Source organism: Genypterus blacodes, unplaced genomic scaffold (assembly GCF_046128005.1).
Source record: "Genypterus blacodes isolate CSIRO-AG114 ecotype Tasmania unplaced genomic scaffold, CSIRO-AGI_Gbla_v1 ptg000156l_1, whole genome shotgun sequence".
NCBI lineage: Eukaryota > Metazoa > Chordata > Actinopteri > Ophidiiformes > Ophidiidae > Genypterus > Genypterus blacodes.
Genome location: NW_027466957.1, coordinates 10,307,998 through 10,323,867, shown reverse-complemented (window position 1 = coordinate 10,323,867; position 15,870 = coordinate 10,307,998). Strand labels below are relative to the sequence as shown.

Below are 15,870 nucleotides of genomic sequence, written 5' to 3'. Positions count from 1 at the left end.
CTGGGTTGTTGCGTCAGTTTAAACAACAGTCAATTTGTGCCGGAAGTGTGGCGGACCTTAACTGCCAATATGTCTTCAAAGAGGTTAACTCATATTTCAGTCGGTGAGGTGGAATTCAGGGACAGGAGGAAGGAGTGACCCGCCGAATCTGGAGGGACATAGAGCAGGCATGCAGGCCGACAGAGCGAGCCGGCGTCCTTCGCATATTTGGACATCCACGACCGGGGCCCAGGCTCTTCCCAAGGGTAAAGGAATGTCGTTCGCGCCATGCAAGCCTTGAGAGTCGCAGCTCTGCAATCTATACACAGACCCACACATGGGAAGATGGATTGGCTTTAGTGTTCCCCGAGCGGTGCGGCAGAATTCCTTGTCACCTTGGAAAACTGCTGTAAACACAGCTGTGGGGAATCACGGCCAGTCTGTGTTTGTGTGAGAAGGTTAAAGGGTCTACATACAACTCACGCTGTAGGTTCACAGTAACAGCAGCGCAGGGCAAACAATGAGAGCCACAACAAGTGCACTCCAAGGTTTCAGAAATATACTACAATGTCTTTGGATATCATACACAATTATCATAAACGAGCATGTCGGTGTGGTAGGAACAAAGGACCAACAGGAGTTTGGCAGCATGTATTTCATAGTTGTGACTCCACTGTTTGGTATGCTACCATTACTGCACAAGTGTTCACTTCACCATTTTAAAAGTACAATTTCTTTAGACATTTTAGGTCATGCAGTAACCACTATGACTCTCTCAGACTGTCACAACATATCTAACATATTCAAAACACTGAGGCAAACAATCCAAAATAGAGACTGTAACATTTTTGAATCGGATAATTTAGGCCTTTATCCGTTTAACTGAGAGTTCTGTCAGATTTACACAGTAGCTGCGTTTACAAATACTGTTATTGTGGAATCAAACATCTAAGTAGTTTATTGAACTCAAATTCAGCCCAGCTCTATGAGGTCACCATAAACACCTGACAGGCTTTAGAGAGACTGTGCCGCCCTCTTGTGGCCAAGTAGAACATCACAGGTGTTGTTAAGTGATTGGGAGTGTTTGATAAAGCTGTTAAGCTCTCTCTGTCGCTCTCACTCTGACACACACACAGACAAACACACACGCATGCATCCACGCGCATCCACGCGCATCCACACACACACACACACACACACACACACACACACACACACACACACACACACACACACACACACACACACACACACACACACACACACACACACACACACACACACACACACACACACACACAGTGAGAATTGAAAGCTCTTCACCTCACATCAGCAACCTCCTCTGGCTGTGCTAACACTCTCACTAATGCCACTCCACACATCATACACAATGACATTTTGCCTTGGATGTGTTGCCAGGAAACCTCACTGTCAGGTCTGATCAAAGGTTTCTAAGAGGCTTGACCCCAGATAAACTCACTGTTTGGCAGGAAGCTCAAACAGGCAACACAGTTTAACTGTTTCCTGTTCTCCTAAATCTAGATGCAATCATTCTGAAAGCAAACACAGTGGAAATGTGCTTCTACAGGGAGAAAAAGGGGTCAACTCAGGTTATCAACTTGGATATGAAGACCCCTGAAAGGGTGAAATGTTGAGATTTATTTACCACCTTTTGTTGCATAGACAACTTTTATAATTTCCCTTTCATTTTTCTGAATGAGAAGCCCTACATGGGTGTGTACAGTACACAAACAGCCCAGCTACCAGAGAACTAGCACACCTGTATACGTTACACTGTATAACTATTTACAGACACTATTTCATAATTATACTATTCATAATTTTCTCCAAGCTTTCTAACTCTTTTTATCAGAGCAGCCAGCAAAATGTTTCCGAAATTCCAGGGAAACTGAAAGTTACACACCGTAAACTGTATTCTGCACGTCAGCTGTTACCACACACTGCCCACAAATGTTCAGGGGAGATAAAATGTAGAGCATGACATCAGTGTTCTCAGTAAGAGTTTCAAGAATTACCACACACTTTGCTATTAAATATGCCCACTAGATGGTGCTATGCTGCCATAGGTTGAAGTCTGATGTACCGCTGCAGAGTCCTGAGTGATGTTGTCATAGAAAGATTAAGGATTAAAATAGCCCAACCACTGCATTTGGCTTCAGTCTACATGGAGCCGCTTATCTCACATCCTGACCCTCACAGCTAAAACCACACAATCTGTCTTCAATAGTGGCCAGGGAACGTAGACAAGTTTAGGAACCAGACCTAGACGTGGGCAAACAGATAATAGACAAATAACAGCAGCTATTACAAGTTCCGACTGGGGGGAGGACTTGGCTTGAATCAAAATCTGAAAATATGGTCATGAGTGCATATACTAAGACGACACGTCATGTCTCCGGCAAATGAAGTAACTAATACAGAAGTGGATGATATAAACCATGTGATGACCCAGTTTGGTTTGTCCTGCACAGGTTTTGAGACTCATTTCAGACTATTTTAGATTCATCCGACGACAGCTGCCAACAAACAGGAACACAAACAGTCTCGTCCCAGCTTTATCAGCCTTTCCTCTTTTGGCAGCACTCTGGTTAGAGTCCAAACTAAACTGTTCTGTCCTCCACAATTCCCAGAAAGAGTCTCAAAGGACACCGTGCACAAAGCTCTGTGCAGCTTTGAAACACAAGTATGCCCCTAAGCAGAGACTCATATTTGTAATCATTCACATTAGTGCATCATGTAAGGATTCATTTCCTGACCCCTTCTCTTCCATTCTATCTCTCTCTCCATCATTTCACTCCTTTCTGACCCCCCCACCCCCACCCCAGCCTCGCTCCATCCTTAACTCTGGCAGGGCTCTCTGCTCCTCTATAAGGGCATTTTGTAACCAGTGACAGAAAGAGCTGCACTTTGGATGTTCTCTCTCTCTCGCTCTCCCTCTGCTCCATGGTTGTGTAGAAAATATTTATGTTGAACGCGGTGTTGCTGCTGCTGAGTTACACGCTGCTCCCAGTTGCTGACGACACAGAGGAAAGAAATCCAGAGAGGCTGCTCTTTCCATCTCATTAATAGCAGATTTAGACAGTATCTTGTTTGTGCTAAACTGACACTTTGCACAGAGACTACCATGACAGAGCAAAACTTACTTTAACACCCTACTGGAAACAAACATCCTTGTAAATATGTCTAATTATCTCTCTTCAAAGACTTTCCCCAACTGGAAACTTTGTTTTCATCTAGATCGTACAGATCAAATATACTGTACAAGTGACTGCTGCAGTCAAAATATAAGTGAACCTCTTTCAAATACTGATGACACTTTTATCACTTGCATCTTTTGTAAAATGACTAAATTATCTCTGTGCCTTGTAATATATATATAACAGTCTTAGACCTTTTGCAAAAAAACAGGGTGAATCCCACATTTTACTAATTATTTTAAAATATAGCAAGCTTATGATACAATAGAGAATGATAGATATAATTTGCAGTAAATTGGAGGATTTGCAAATTTTAGGAAATATATATACGGTCTAAAACTGACAACGAAGTCTGGAGTGGAGTAAATACACTGAACTACAATCATTAAAAATGTGTTCATATAGATAAGGAGAGAGCCTTGGTCGTATTGTGCAACACCTCATCGTGCAGTCTGGTTCCCCCCTGCGGCCCCCCTCGGCATTATGGAAATGGGCGGTCTGGAAAGAGTCTAAGCGGGCCCCGCAGTGTTCTGTGCGTCCGTGCGTGTACGCGTGCGTGCGGTGTGTGCGCGCGCGAGAGAGAGAGAGAGAGAGAGAGAGAGAGAGAGAGAGAGAGAGAGAGAGAGAGAGAGAGAGAGAGAGAGAGAGAGAGAGAGAGAGAGAGAGAGAGAGTGTTGTGATCGGTGCGGACCGTTATTGTCACTTTGTGCGGAGTTGGTGCAGCCGGCGGAGCGTCTGCGCGTTTTTTTTGGAGGATAACTACACAAACTGAGACATCCGGACGACATGGGGAAAGTGGAAGGAGGGATGAAGTGTGTGAAATACCTTCTGTTCGTGTTCAACTTCATATTCTGGGTAAGTGATCTTACGGTGGAGATACGAGATGTGTGTGTGAATGAATTCCGCGGCAAGTGCAGCGCGCTCCATTCACACCCGCGCGCGCACACACACACACACACACACACACACACACTCGTGTGTCGCTTTAGCAACAATGCTCAGATTATTTGCAGCTTGTGTGTGTCGATGCTCGAGTCGGGCTCTTGTTCTTCTGAGCTTTATATTTAGTTGCCCGTCCGGCCGGCGTGGGGCTTTTTCTGACTCGGCGTGGCGCGGAAAGGCTGACAGCCGGAGGTTTAGGTTTAGCTCACCGGGATCAAATCAGATTTTCCATAGAAGGAAAAACCCGCCCCCTACTCCGGAAAGCGTGTTTTTGAAAGAGAGAGAGAGAGGGAGAGAGAGAGAGTGTGAGTGTCCACAGAGGTGAGTGATAAACCTGCACAGCACAACTGAGGCCAGAGGAGCAGGGTGCTCAGGCCCAAGGGTCACTTTACTCAAGACAAACTGTCAGGTGGATGTGAAAGGTGTGTGTGTCCTGCCCACACTATAAAGGAATACACACAAGGTCATTTCGATGACGGAACTTTGCCTTCGTACACAGGGAAAACCTGCTTCATGTGTCCGTCTTGAGTGCGCGTGTGTGTGTATATAAGTCTATGCTGTTTGTCTGCTACCGTTCTTACACCTCTGAGGGAAAGTTTCTGTGTGTGTGTGTGAGTGTGTGAGAGAGCGAGAGAGAGATTTTCCAACAAGCATCTGCAGAGTGGATCAGGCGCTGAGTGCAGTGTGAATGGATCCATTGTGACACCGGGACAATGGCATAACTTCAGACTGCTGCTGCCCCTGCCCAAGTCCTAAACGCAGCACCTAGACCTCCCATTACGTGGGTCCGTTGCCAGCGTAGCGTTGGTGCAGCATGCAGGATGGGTGTGACCCAGTGACGAGGCCACATGGGTGAAAAGGGAGAAAGAGGGTGAGCGGCTGCTTGGCTGAGAGGAGGTTGATTTGAAAAGAAAAAAGGAAAAGTGGAGAACAGAGCAAGTGAACGTGAAAGTGGAGAGGAGGGTCAGTGGGAGATGGGGGGGGTGTCCATGTATGTGCACGGGGTTAAAGAGGGACAGTTGGCATGCATGTGACCTAAATAGAGACGCGAAATTGAGGACAGTGGGATTCTCTGTGTAATCTAGGATCAGAAACACAGAAAAAAGCTCCTCAGCAGCAGTTTGGTGCCGCGTGGAGCAACAGCACTGTCAGAATATTAGAGACAAACCCTGCCTCCATCTTCATAATTACAGCATCCCAATCCCCCTGGACTCCAGACCCCTCAGAGAGCCAACAAGGAGTGTGTGTGCGTGTGTGTGAGTTGAAAGCGTGGAGGAGGAGGGGAATTAGGATTGTTCTATGTACAGACAGACATGAGCAGGAAACATACACACATCTTGTCTAGGATGGTCAGACAAATGATGAATTCCAAAATAAAGATGTCTCACTCTCTCTCACTCTCACACACACACACACACACACACACACACACACACACACGCACGCACGCACACGCACACGCACACGCACACGCGCACACACACACACACACACACACACACACACACCAGAAGTAGAAAACATCTCTGTGGTTGTGAACCCTTTGCTCCTGTGTCACTGCATCATGCGGTGAAATTCCTGCAGGGCTCTATTACTAAACTGTCATTAATATAAACCAGGCAGCTGTTTATGTTACACTAATACAACAGCTTGAGACAGAACATCAATACCGTGCGGGTCTGCTTTGTGTTTATGCTCTCTAGTACAATAAGTGCCCTATTTAGTATAAAAATCCAGCCTGTGTGTGACGACAGGGTGAGGAAAACCTTGCCTCACAGAAATATGAAGGTATTTAGAGACTCACTAAGTGTGTATGTGTGTGTGTGTTTCATCCTGACCAGCCACAGAGATGACAGTGTTTTCCTTTACTGGTCTGACACTCACCTGTGTAATGATTCATCTGGTTATCCGTTTGGATTGTTAGAAATGATTAATTTGGTTAGTTACTGATCCAACAAAAAGGCCACAGCAATGCTCTCCTGTTTTTATCTCGCCCTGACTCGAACCTTTCAGGCAACACACAGCAAAAGCTTCAGCCAATGACAGGGTAGAGCATGAAGTACAATAGGTTATATAGAGACCAATGAGCAGCTATTTCAGTTCAAATAAGATCTATGTTGAGCTCTAAACACAACTGCTGAAGCTATAATAATGGAAAAGAAAAGGTGTAACTATTATTAAGAAATAACTGCAGCAGTATGGACGTGGAAAACAAATATTGAATGTTACAGTTGTGATACAAAAGCAGAAGTTGTAGAGTATCTGAAGTAAGATCAGCTCATGTTGGCTGGAAGTTTTGGCTCTGGCAAACTGTCACATCATTGTTCTTTCTGTTCTTTCTGTTCTTTCTTTATTAGAGGAGCCTTCATATAAATGCCTGCGCAACTGGAACACATGACTACGCCAGCATGTTGATTTTATTGCACCATTATTATTTTTATCCTGCATTTACAAAATCCCTGGTATCGCATTTTTCCAGGTATATACTTAAAAAAACGTATTCACTCTGTAGTGACTGATTGTGGATACACACACGGTGTTTTGTTTCCGTCCTTTGTCAGATGCAAATGCACAGAACTCTAAAGTCCAACGTTGTAAGTGCCGGACATTTTTAAGATCTCTAAACAGTTCCGGACTTTAAAATGAAATATTCACACCCAGCCACAATATTGTGCCAGAGTTCGCCCACACAAACGGCTGCTTGTCTGTGTTGAGGTTGCTCTGTGCCGTTGCTCTGTGCCGCGGCGCTCCCCCCTCCCTCCCCCTGGAGCCGTACACAATGGGATTTACTCCACCCATAATTATATCACTCCTATTTACACTTTGCCTCCGTCCATCACTTCTTATATGTGCTTTTGTCTGCTCTCCCAAACAAACTCCAGACTAAAGAATCATCCAGTCTGGCTTCAATCACCAACCAAACAATGCTGTTTTTGTTTTATTTACTGCAAAGCTAGATTTTTTTCCCTCGTTAAGATGAAACGTGAACTAAATGTAAGAATCTGTCCGTCCATGTGCTCGGTCTCGTGTCAGCTCAGGCCCCTGCTGTCATGGAAAGAGCTCTGTTTAACTGCTCTATTAAAAAGTGGACTTTACACTATCAAATAGCCCTAATAAAGCGTATTTACCTAGAAACATGCAGACACACAAACATTCAAGCGCAAGAGCTGTGAGGAGACAATGGCGGGACAAACAGGTGATTTAAAGTATAAAGGTTTTAGTGAAACCTCCACTTTGGTGTGTGTGCCCGCTGGCAAGATGCTGGCTCCTCTGACGACGCTGGTCTCTTATTCTCCACTTTCCTCTCCTTCGCCCCTTTCATTCTCTCTCTCATTGTGTCTGTCAGTTTGCCTCCTATTGTGCGCCAAAGCGTACTCTCGGGGAGACAGTGGGCCTTTTGTCCTTTGGGTGAGGTTCTGAGAAAGGGGGGGGGCGACGAGGGGTGAGACAAGAGGAGGAGGAGGGGGGAGTGGAGATAAATGGATAGAGGGTGGGTGGGGTTGGGGGTGCCAATTTGGGAGGTAGAGAGAGAGATTTGGGGTGTGTCTGGTGTCAGGGTGGGGAATGATGGCGGGGGGAGCAAAGCAGGGGGGGTATGTTAGTGTGTAAGGGGGTTAATGGGACCTTTGGGACAGCGAGAGGCAATGTTGTGGATGTAGTTAGTATGTCAACCTACTGCAGTGTGTGTATGTAATCCAGACTTTTTACCTTTCTGCAGTCAAATTTAACTCACATTCAATCCTGGAAAGGCAGGTAAATCCCCCATGAGCCAGCGGCAGCCATGAAATGTCAAGAATAACCATAAAATATTGGGATTTAAGCCTAAAAGCAGGGAAAGAATTCTGAAAAAAGTTGGGATTCATAGACATAGATTCCATATGCAAATCCCCCTCGCTGTGTGTCCTTAAGGCACATCTACACTACCACCAACACATAACTCTGTTTGGTGTTCCAAGAAGTGTTGCCATTAAGTGGATCCAGAACTTTCCAGCCAGGATACGTCGACATATCTGCAGCCATCACTTCACAGTGTTTTACAACTCTGGATATAAGTGCTAATCCTGAAACCCTGCGGGCTTAAGAGACCCATACATCAGCACGTATGACACTAAACGCTCACCTTGGGAGGAAGCTGCCTTTCCATCGCCTGTCCCGTCGCCGTGTTTTACAACCAAACTTTGTGGCTCCTCTTCAGAAGTGAAGCGTGGAATATAAACCGAGGACCTGGAGAGGACGGAAGGAGAGGAGACAGAGAGGATGAGACACAGAGAGTAAAGAATGAGGAGAAACAGAAGGAAAAATAATGAGGCCTGAAATTAAGACGTTTGTTTTGCCTGAGCATGGCAACAGTGGTTGTCCCGCTGAGTAAATTCACACACACACACACACACATAAATGCTGTGCTGCTTTGAGCATGAAGCTTTTTAGGCCAGATTACCCTTCAGGGGACAATGGAAACAGTTCAGTGTCCATTCCAAACCTCTCCGTATTGATCCGACTGTGGCGCGTCCACCGCAACTGACCCACTCAGCAAGTCTGCAGTTTGTCCTTGAGAATATCTCAGAGCTCAGAAAAACAAGCATCCACTTAAAGGTCAACCAGCCACTTAGACGACAATAGTTTTTACTGTCGCGGGTCTGTGTAAACCAAGCTCACTGCAGCACTTGTGATTTCATGGGATGTAAATTGACGGTGGTTCAGATGATGGAAAATATGAGCAACATGTAACCACATTTCCAAACAAACAGGAGGTCCTGCCTAAGCTCAAGGTGCCACGCTGCTGCCCACAGCCAAGCAGATGATTTTCTCCCCACCAGGCAGCCAGACGTTGCTGAGAAGTGTTTTTAAGATTTAAACTCAAAGCTCAGAGTACTAGAACTCTCCAATGATGCATCCAAGGTGTAGACAGGCTTTCAGACACATTGTTTTGACTGAGAATATTGTTTTTTTAGCCTAACTAACTCTTAAGGAAATTACACTCGTTGCCTGAGTGCAAGGGTGGAGGGCCAGAGTGGAAACTCCACAGCACCAGTTGCTCTATTTATGTGGAAAATCACAGAGAGCGAGAGGACAAACCTCTTGAAAATGCATGCAGGTCCACTCCTGTGCCTGATTTAGATGAAGAGTTCTGGATTCGGGACGACTGCTTCAATTGACTCACCACAATATTTTCAGATCCAAGCTCTGATTGAATTGTCATGTGAAACACGTGTTTTATAAGGAAATAAAAAGCTTCGAAATGACTCCATTTCACACAGTAAGGGTTATCACAACCAGGTGCCGTCATGAGCCTGTACGTGTAAACAACACAGCTGCCCATTTGAATGATTATTGCATCTGAAGCAGCATGTGGGCGCAGACTAATCAGGGAACACAGCTAGTATTTATTAGGTTTTTGGTTACAATTATAGCCTCAACAGAGCCTGGCTGCACACCACTTGTCTGGATCCTTTATGTCTCATTTCTCCTGGGAATTCCTTGATCTAATAAATATGTGGTGAAAGCTTATTCCGGGTCTTTCCATCATGTCTCCCTGCAGCTAATGGGCTCCTTTGTTCTGGCTGTGGGACTGTGGCTGCGCTTCGACCCGGAAACTGTGTCTCTGCTCAATGGTGATGGGGCTCCAGACACCTTCTTTATCGGTGAGTACACCAGCAAACCAGACAGATATGAGAGCGTTTACATGGCACAACAAAACAAATCAACCACCATACTCCTGATCACAGAAAAGTACATAAGGCAATAGTATACTGAAATACTGAGAACCTATCAGTAACCATTTCATTTGGTTTAAGTGAAGTTGGCTTGTTTTAAGTTTTAATCTGAATTTCGATCCCAAATATATTCACTTATATTCAAAAAACAAAACACCACATAAACATCTAAACAAACACGCACGCGCGCGCACAATGCTGCCCATTTTTAATTAATTTCAGGTAGTTTGTATGTTTACCTTCATTTATCTGTAGTGTCTCTTTACGTTTGTTGTCTTTTTTCTGTTTAAACCGTCCTCTTGTCGCTCTCTCGCCGCGATATTGTAAGTTAAGAAGGGGTAAGGCGTCATGTTGCGGTGTTTCACTTGCTAGCGCGCCGTTAGCGCTGCAGGATTGCCATTGCGCGCGTGCGAAGCCGGAAAAGGAAGTCAAAGCGGCGTCCAATCAGAGGCGAGCATTGATGGTTGCGTGGAATACTCCATTACCTGAGCTAAGGTGTAGACTAGAGTGTTTGATTTGTTTAAAGAGATAATTCCGGTACCATCAAAGTTTCATCTCATGACCAAACGGCGTTTATAAAGGTGTTTTTTTATATAAAATTACAGTTTATTTATTTATTTTAATTCTAGTCGGTGCTCTAAATGGGTCAGACCAGGAGAAGAACAATAATGAAGAAGAATCATAATGTTACTATCTAATCTTTTCTAAATCTATATTATATACAATTTATTTTCAATTCTATTCTCATCTATAACTCATCCACGGTGTTTAGACAGCTGTAAAACTCATTTTCCACTCATTCAATACATTAATTGCACTCTTTATCAACAGGTCAGTGGATTGTCCCTCACACACTCTCACATATTGTTACATCTTGAGTGTGATGACTTTGTAACTGGGTATTAACATATTTCCATGAAGCGCCCACTGCCTGTAAAAAAAAATGTCTGTCTCTATGACATAAGGAATATTCCTACCACAGACCTCCTTACAAACACACACACACTTTGGTACTACATCACAAATGCACACACATGTAGACAGGGTTGAGTTCAGTGGGTGTGCTTAGAAGCTGTACATGGTTTTGTGTGCCATACAATGAGTGTATGTTTTATGTGTACGTGCTTTTGTGATTCTTTGATGTGGAGGATGATGTGTGAATAACAGGAAATAATTGCTGTACAAAAGGGTAAAAATACATAATGGAAACCACAGGCTGCGATACTAACCACCTTTCAATCAGTCACTCTGTCCAGATGGAAAGACTGAGAGAGAGAGAGAGAGAGAGAGAGAGAGAGAGGTGTGTGTGTGTGTGTGTGTGTGTGTGTGTGTGTGTGTGTGTGTGTGTGTGTGTGTGTTAGTATTTCATGAGCCACAGTTGTCCAGTTTTGGAGCAGCCTACAGCTGTCGGTCTGATATAACAGAGTTAATTATGCTGCTAAAATTACAACTTTCCTTTCATGATTAAGTGGATGCTAAGTATAAACATTCTATCCCAGTTTATGTTATCTTTTTATTCATCATAGTGATAGGTATTTGTGACTGTAGTTCATTTTTGATTGAGACCAGATGGGAATGTCTGTCTGAAGTACCCAATCATCTCCGTCTCCCACTGATTTGAAGCATTGCCTGAAACACCCAAACACAATGACAGATTTTAAAGGGAGGTCTAGGTCTCCCCATCTATCCCTGCATCCATCCATGTATCCCTCCATCCACCTAACACAGCCAGCATCCATAGGGCCAGAGGCAGTGTGCACCAGTCTGGACACACATATGCAAAATAGAAGGTATGAGTTCTGTGTTTCTCTTGTGCCAGCTTATCATCACTGATAAGGATGTGCAACGGCAGACCAGAGTTGCACACATCTCTCTATTGCAATATCCTATAATGCGGTAAAGGCATTTCATCACCTCGCCCCCTCTTTGTGTGTGTGCGTGTGTGCGCATGTGCGTGTGCGTGTGCGTGTGTGTGTGTGTGTCTGTGTGTCTGTGTGTCTGTGTGTCTGTGTGTGAGTGTGTCTGTCTGTGTGTCTGTCTGTGTGTGTGTGTGTGTGTGTGAGAGGATTGGTGGCCTCTGTCAGGTCCTCTGAGAGCAGAGCTACACATGGCTTTGACAGTGAGAGCGCCGTCCCCAGGCGGAGTCACAGCTGAGAGTGCTCAACAGTTGCTATGGCTGGTTCCCATGGCACCGAGCCCACAGACAACTTCTCCCATCGTTGTTCTTTAGTGGTGCGATGTGTTAGACAAGACCAGCAATGAGCCAAGGACAACTTCTCATCATCTGCTAATATATTCTTCTGCCAAAAAAACAAAGCAGAGTGCAACAGTGTTTCTGTCATTCTGTGGAATGTATGATGGCAACAGAGCTTTGGAGCTGTTAACAACCAATCAGCATATGAGCGGATCATTGGAGACGATCTGTTAACAACCTCACTCCCTTTTCCGACAATAACACCAGCAGCACTCCCATCACTGAGGCAACCAACAGAATCCAACAGAAGTAAATTTGCTATCCTATCAAGCGTTGGTGTGTCTCTGTTGTGACACATGAGCCGTCTTCCTGTCTCTCTCCCACCTGAGCCCATGCCACTCGGGGGTTGTCGTGTCATGTCCCACCCTGTCCTCTGCAGAGATGTTACCCCGGCAACAGACCCCATCTGTACCGAGAGTGCGCAATCCAGATAGGATCCGGCCTGTTGTTGAGTTCCTCCCTGCAGACTCCCCATCGGTGTTCTTTCCCTAATGAGAGGGTTAATGGCAGATCAGGGGATGTAAACATCTGGTGCAGTAACTTACACATCTCATACGGGGACAACATCATTCATCAAAAAAGGGTCTATTTCTCTTTCCTGAAATAGTAATAGTAGTGTTAAACCAGCGTCTGTCATTATTATAATACCAGCATATTTGCTGTGACTTGTTCAGGTTACAGTCGCAGCTGTCCTGTACTGCCCCCCTCTGGCTGCCTCCTTCATTGCATCTATGAAATGAGAGTGAACTTGAGCACTTGAGGGAATGAGCCGGCTAATCCTCTTATGTTGGCTGTAATAAATCTAAGTGATCTTTACATTTGCATCTAAGTAATATTACCCCTCGTCCCTCTTTCCTCCTCCAGGTGTTTACATCCTGATAGTCGCCGGCAGTCTGGTCATGCTGGTCGGTTTCTTCGGCTGCTGCGGGGCCGTCCGGGAATCTCAGTGCCTGCTGGGGTCGGTGAGTACAAACACAGACAAATAAACTAAAGGAATCTCAATAAATGTGCTTCTTGTAGTTTCTGAAGCTGGCAGTTTGTTTCACTCATCTTTTGTATTCTTTGTTTTGTCAGTTCTTTGCCTGTCTGGTGATCATCTTTGGAGCTGAAGTGGCAGCAGGAGTGTTTGGATTCCTAAACAAAGACAAGGTGCGTTTGCTGTTTGACATCTTGAATTGTTTAAGTCCTAATCAGCAATTTATTAAGTATCTTCTTTTCTCTTCTCTCCTTTAAACAGATAATTGAAGACGTCCAAAACTTCTACGCAAAAACCTACAACGAGAACAACAACGGCACACTGATCACTTCATACCAGCAAGTGGTAAATCAAAAAAAACAGATATGCCGTGAAGGAAACGTTGATTTTACCAAATAAGAGCTTTTCACTTACTAATGGATAGGTCTTGATGACATTTCCTTATCTCCCTTAGCTGAACTGTTGTGGAACCAAATCTAGCCCGTGTCCTACTGATGCCCAACCAGATACCAAGGTCAGATCAGGACAACAATAATATTCTGCTTCTATACTCCAAAATGGTTCAATACCTCCTTAAATGTACCAAAAGCTTGACCTCCTTCTGACTCACTCTCATGTTTGGTGTGCAGGACTGTGAGGAAGGCATCATGGAGTTCTTCAACAGCAAACTCTACATCATCGGGTACGTGGGCATTGGCATCGCGGGAGTCATGGTGAGTCGTGATCCAAGAAGACATAAACACACACACACATACACACACACACACAGAAACACATGTAGGCTAGCATGATTTCCTTACTGAGAAGTGTTTCCCTCCCTGTAGATCATTGGGATGATCTTCAGTATGGTGCTCTGCTGTGCCATTCGCAACAGCAGGGAGGTCATCTAGGCGGATCATCATCATCGACCTTCACCTTCACCTGTCGCCCTTTTTCGGTACCGAGCCCAGAAAGACTGTGCAGCCTTCCTATCAAAATGTCAGCCACTGTTCCTCACTTTTACTGTGGTGCTTATAAATTAATACCAGTGAAACTTACAGGACGAACTAGCACATTAGGATAGTTCACCTTTGTACCGCAACATTCCAATTAGCCATTCACAGGGGTTTTATTTTGGGATGTCGGCCCCTCAGACTGTCAAACAGTTTTTCCTCACGTGCACTTCACACACATTTGAACCTACATACCGGCGCAGCAGTGTCAAGGCTTTTTGACACATCTTTGACACTGACCACTTGGCTATGGGAATATTTAGCTACACACACCCACACCCACACACACACACTGTTGTGTTACGTGAGACCACAGCCTTTAAAAAAGGTGGCCTGGCATCTCATAGGGAATCCTAAATAGAGGACTTGACGTCACGCAGTACTCAAACACACACACACACAGATTCTACACAACCTTTCATCCACAGTCGCATTAAAGATGATTTTTGGTGATGTTTCACACCAACAGAACTACAAAGTAGATTCTCTGATCCAGTGACATAAATAGCATCTCCCATTTCCTCTGCCCTAAAAACTTTTCTTATGTAACATAGGACGCTGGATCTCTGTTGACTTTATGTCAAGAGGACCCAGATCACGTGGACATGTTTATGCTTAACATAACTAGCCGGTCACCTGAGAGTTCCACTGAGACCATGACATCTGGTTATATAATCCAAGCCTTTGACCCCCCCACCCCCCCTGTGCCTTAAACGTATAGCACCCACAACAACAACAAAAATCAGAAACAGCACCCGTATTCCTCCCACCTCATCCACCCCATTAGATACACCTTTAAGTTCGGTTCCAGAGAGAGGTGAGATAAGCCACTGTTAAATCTCCAGGATGTATAGAATTAATGGTTCAGGACTCCAGTATGTAAATATGTGTGAGGTTTTTGTTTTCTGTAGTTGTATATTATTCGTGGCTGATGTGATAGTTTATACTGAACACGCTGTGTGTAGACCCCAGACTTGCAGTAGTGCAGTGTTGTTGCAACAGGGTTTGCAATATAGTGGAAGAAAATCCCACACAGCTTCTTAATGTGCCTTTTTTTTTACTATAATGAGCTTTTCTAAACAACGGTAACTGTAGCTGAAGACCTACAAAGTGATTAGCTGTAGGTAGTGTATATATGTTTGTAGAGTTGGACTGCATTTTATTTTCACACACATCTGACAAGTAGCACATAAGGCTTGACTTGACGTTGTTGTTGTTTCGGTGTGTTTTGATGCATCTCGCTCGACTGTGTGATAGCAATAGTCCCTCAGCCCAACTTTTCGGTGCTAAGAGAACCTAGACAAACTATTTTGGTCTTAATATTGATTATGCTCCCAATAGTACATGGAGGGAAAGTACTTGTCAATTTCGTTTTCACATATTGAGTTCAAATAATCGCTGTGGCTGAAGTTTGAACAGGTTACAGGTTTCTAAATCCTCAAAGGCGCCGTTGTCCCTCATCTGTCCGAGTGAATCTGAAGCTGTTCTGTGTCGTGCACACAGTCGAGACATTGATAGTTGATTGTGTGTTAATTTATTTTAATTTCATTCCACACTTCTCAGGAAGATAGTTGTTTGAAGTTTAATAAAGTTTTTCAAAGTTTTTCACAGTCTCCTGTCATCGTGTCTTGATCATTTCATTTTTAGAGGTGGTGTTAGTTTACATTTACTGTATTTCCTGTCATATAAGCTGATGGCAGCAACAAAATAAACAAATAAGGAGTATTATCTCTGCTACTCATTGCCAAATTGAAGTATAATAATACTAATAATAATATAAAATCAACTAAATGCT

General features: G+C 44.3%; 1 protein-coding gene across 1 annotated transcript; it reads left to right on the top strand.

Moving 5' to 3' along the window:
• The first annotated feature begins 3,788 nt into the window (after nucleotides 1-3,788).
• LOC143013049 (tetraspanin-2-like) lies at nucleotides 3,789-15,680 on the top strand. Its single transcript, XM_076166492.1, has 8 exons — nucleotides 3,789-4,052; nucleotides 9,679-9,781; nucleotides 12,972-13,069; nucleotides 13,182-13,256; nucleotides 13,345-13,428; nucleotides 13,538-13,597; nucleotides 13,713-13,796; nucleotides 13,908-15,680. The coding sequence occupies exons 1-8, from the start codon at nucleotides 3,984-3,986 to the stop codon at nucleotides 13,971-13,973; spliced, it is 639 nt and encodes a 212-aa protein (XP_076022607.1). The 5' UTR covers nucleotides 3,789-3,983; the 3' UTR covers nucleotides 13,974-15,680.
• The last annotated feature ends 190 nt before the right edge of the window (nucleotides 15,681-15,870 follow it).

Excerpts from the sequence above, each read along its gene's own strand:
- LOC143013049 (XM_076166492.1), top strand. The coding sequence starts at position 3,984 with ATGGGGAAAGTGGAAGGAGGGATGAAGTGTGTGAAATACCTTCTGTTC. Across the intron at positions 4,053-9,678 it reads TGTTCAACTTCATATTCTGG|CTAATGGGCTCCTTTGTTCT; the intron begins GTAAGTGATCTT and ends GTCTCCCTGCAG. Across the intron at positions 13,429-13,537 it reads TCACTTCATACCAGCAAGTG|CTGAACTGTTGTGGAACCAA; the intron begins GTAAATCAAAAA and ends TATCTCCCTTAG.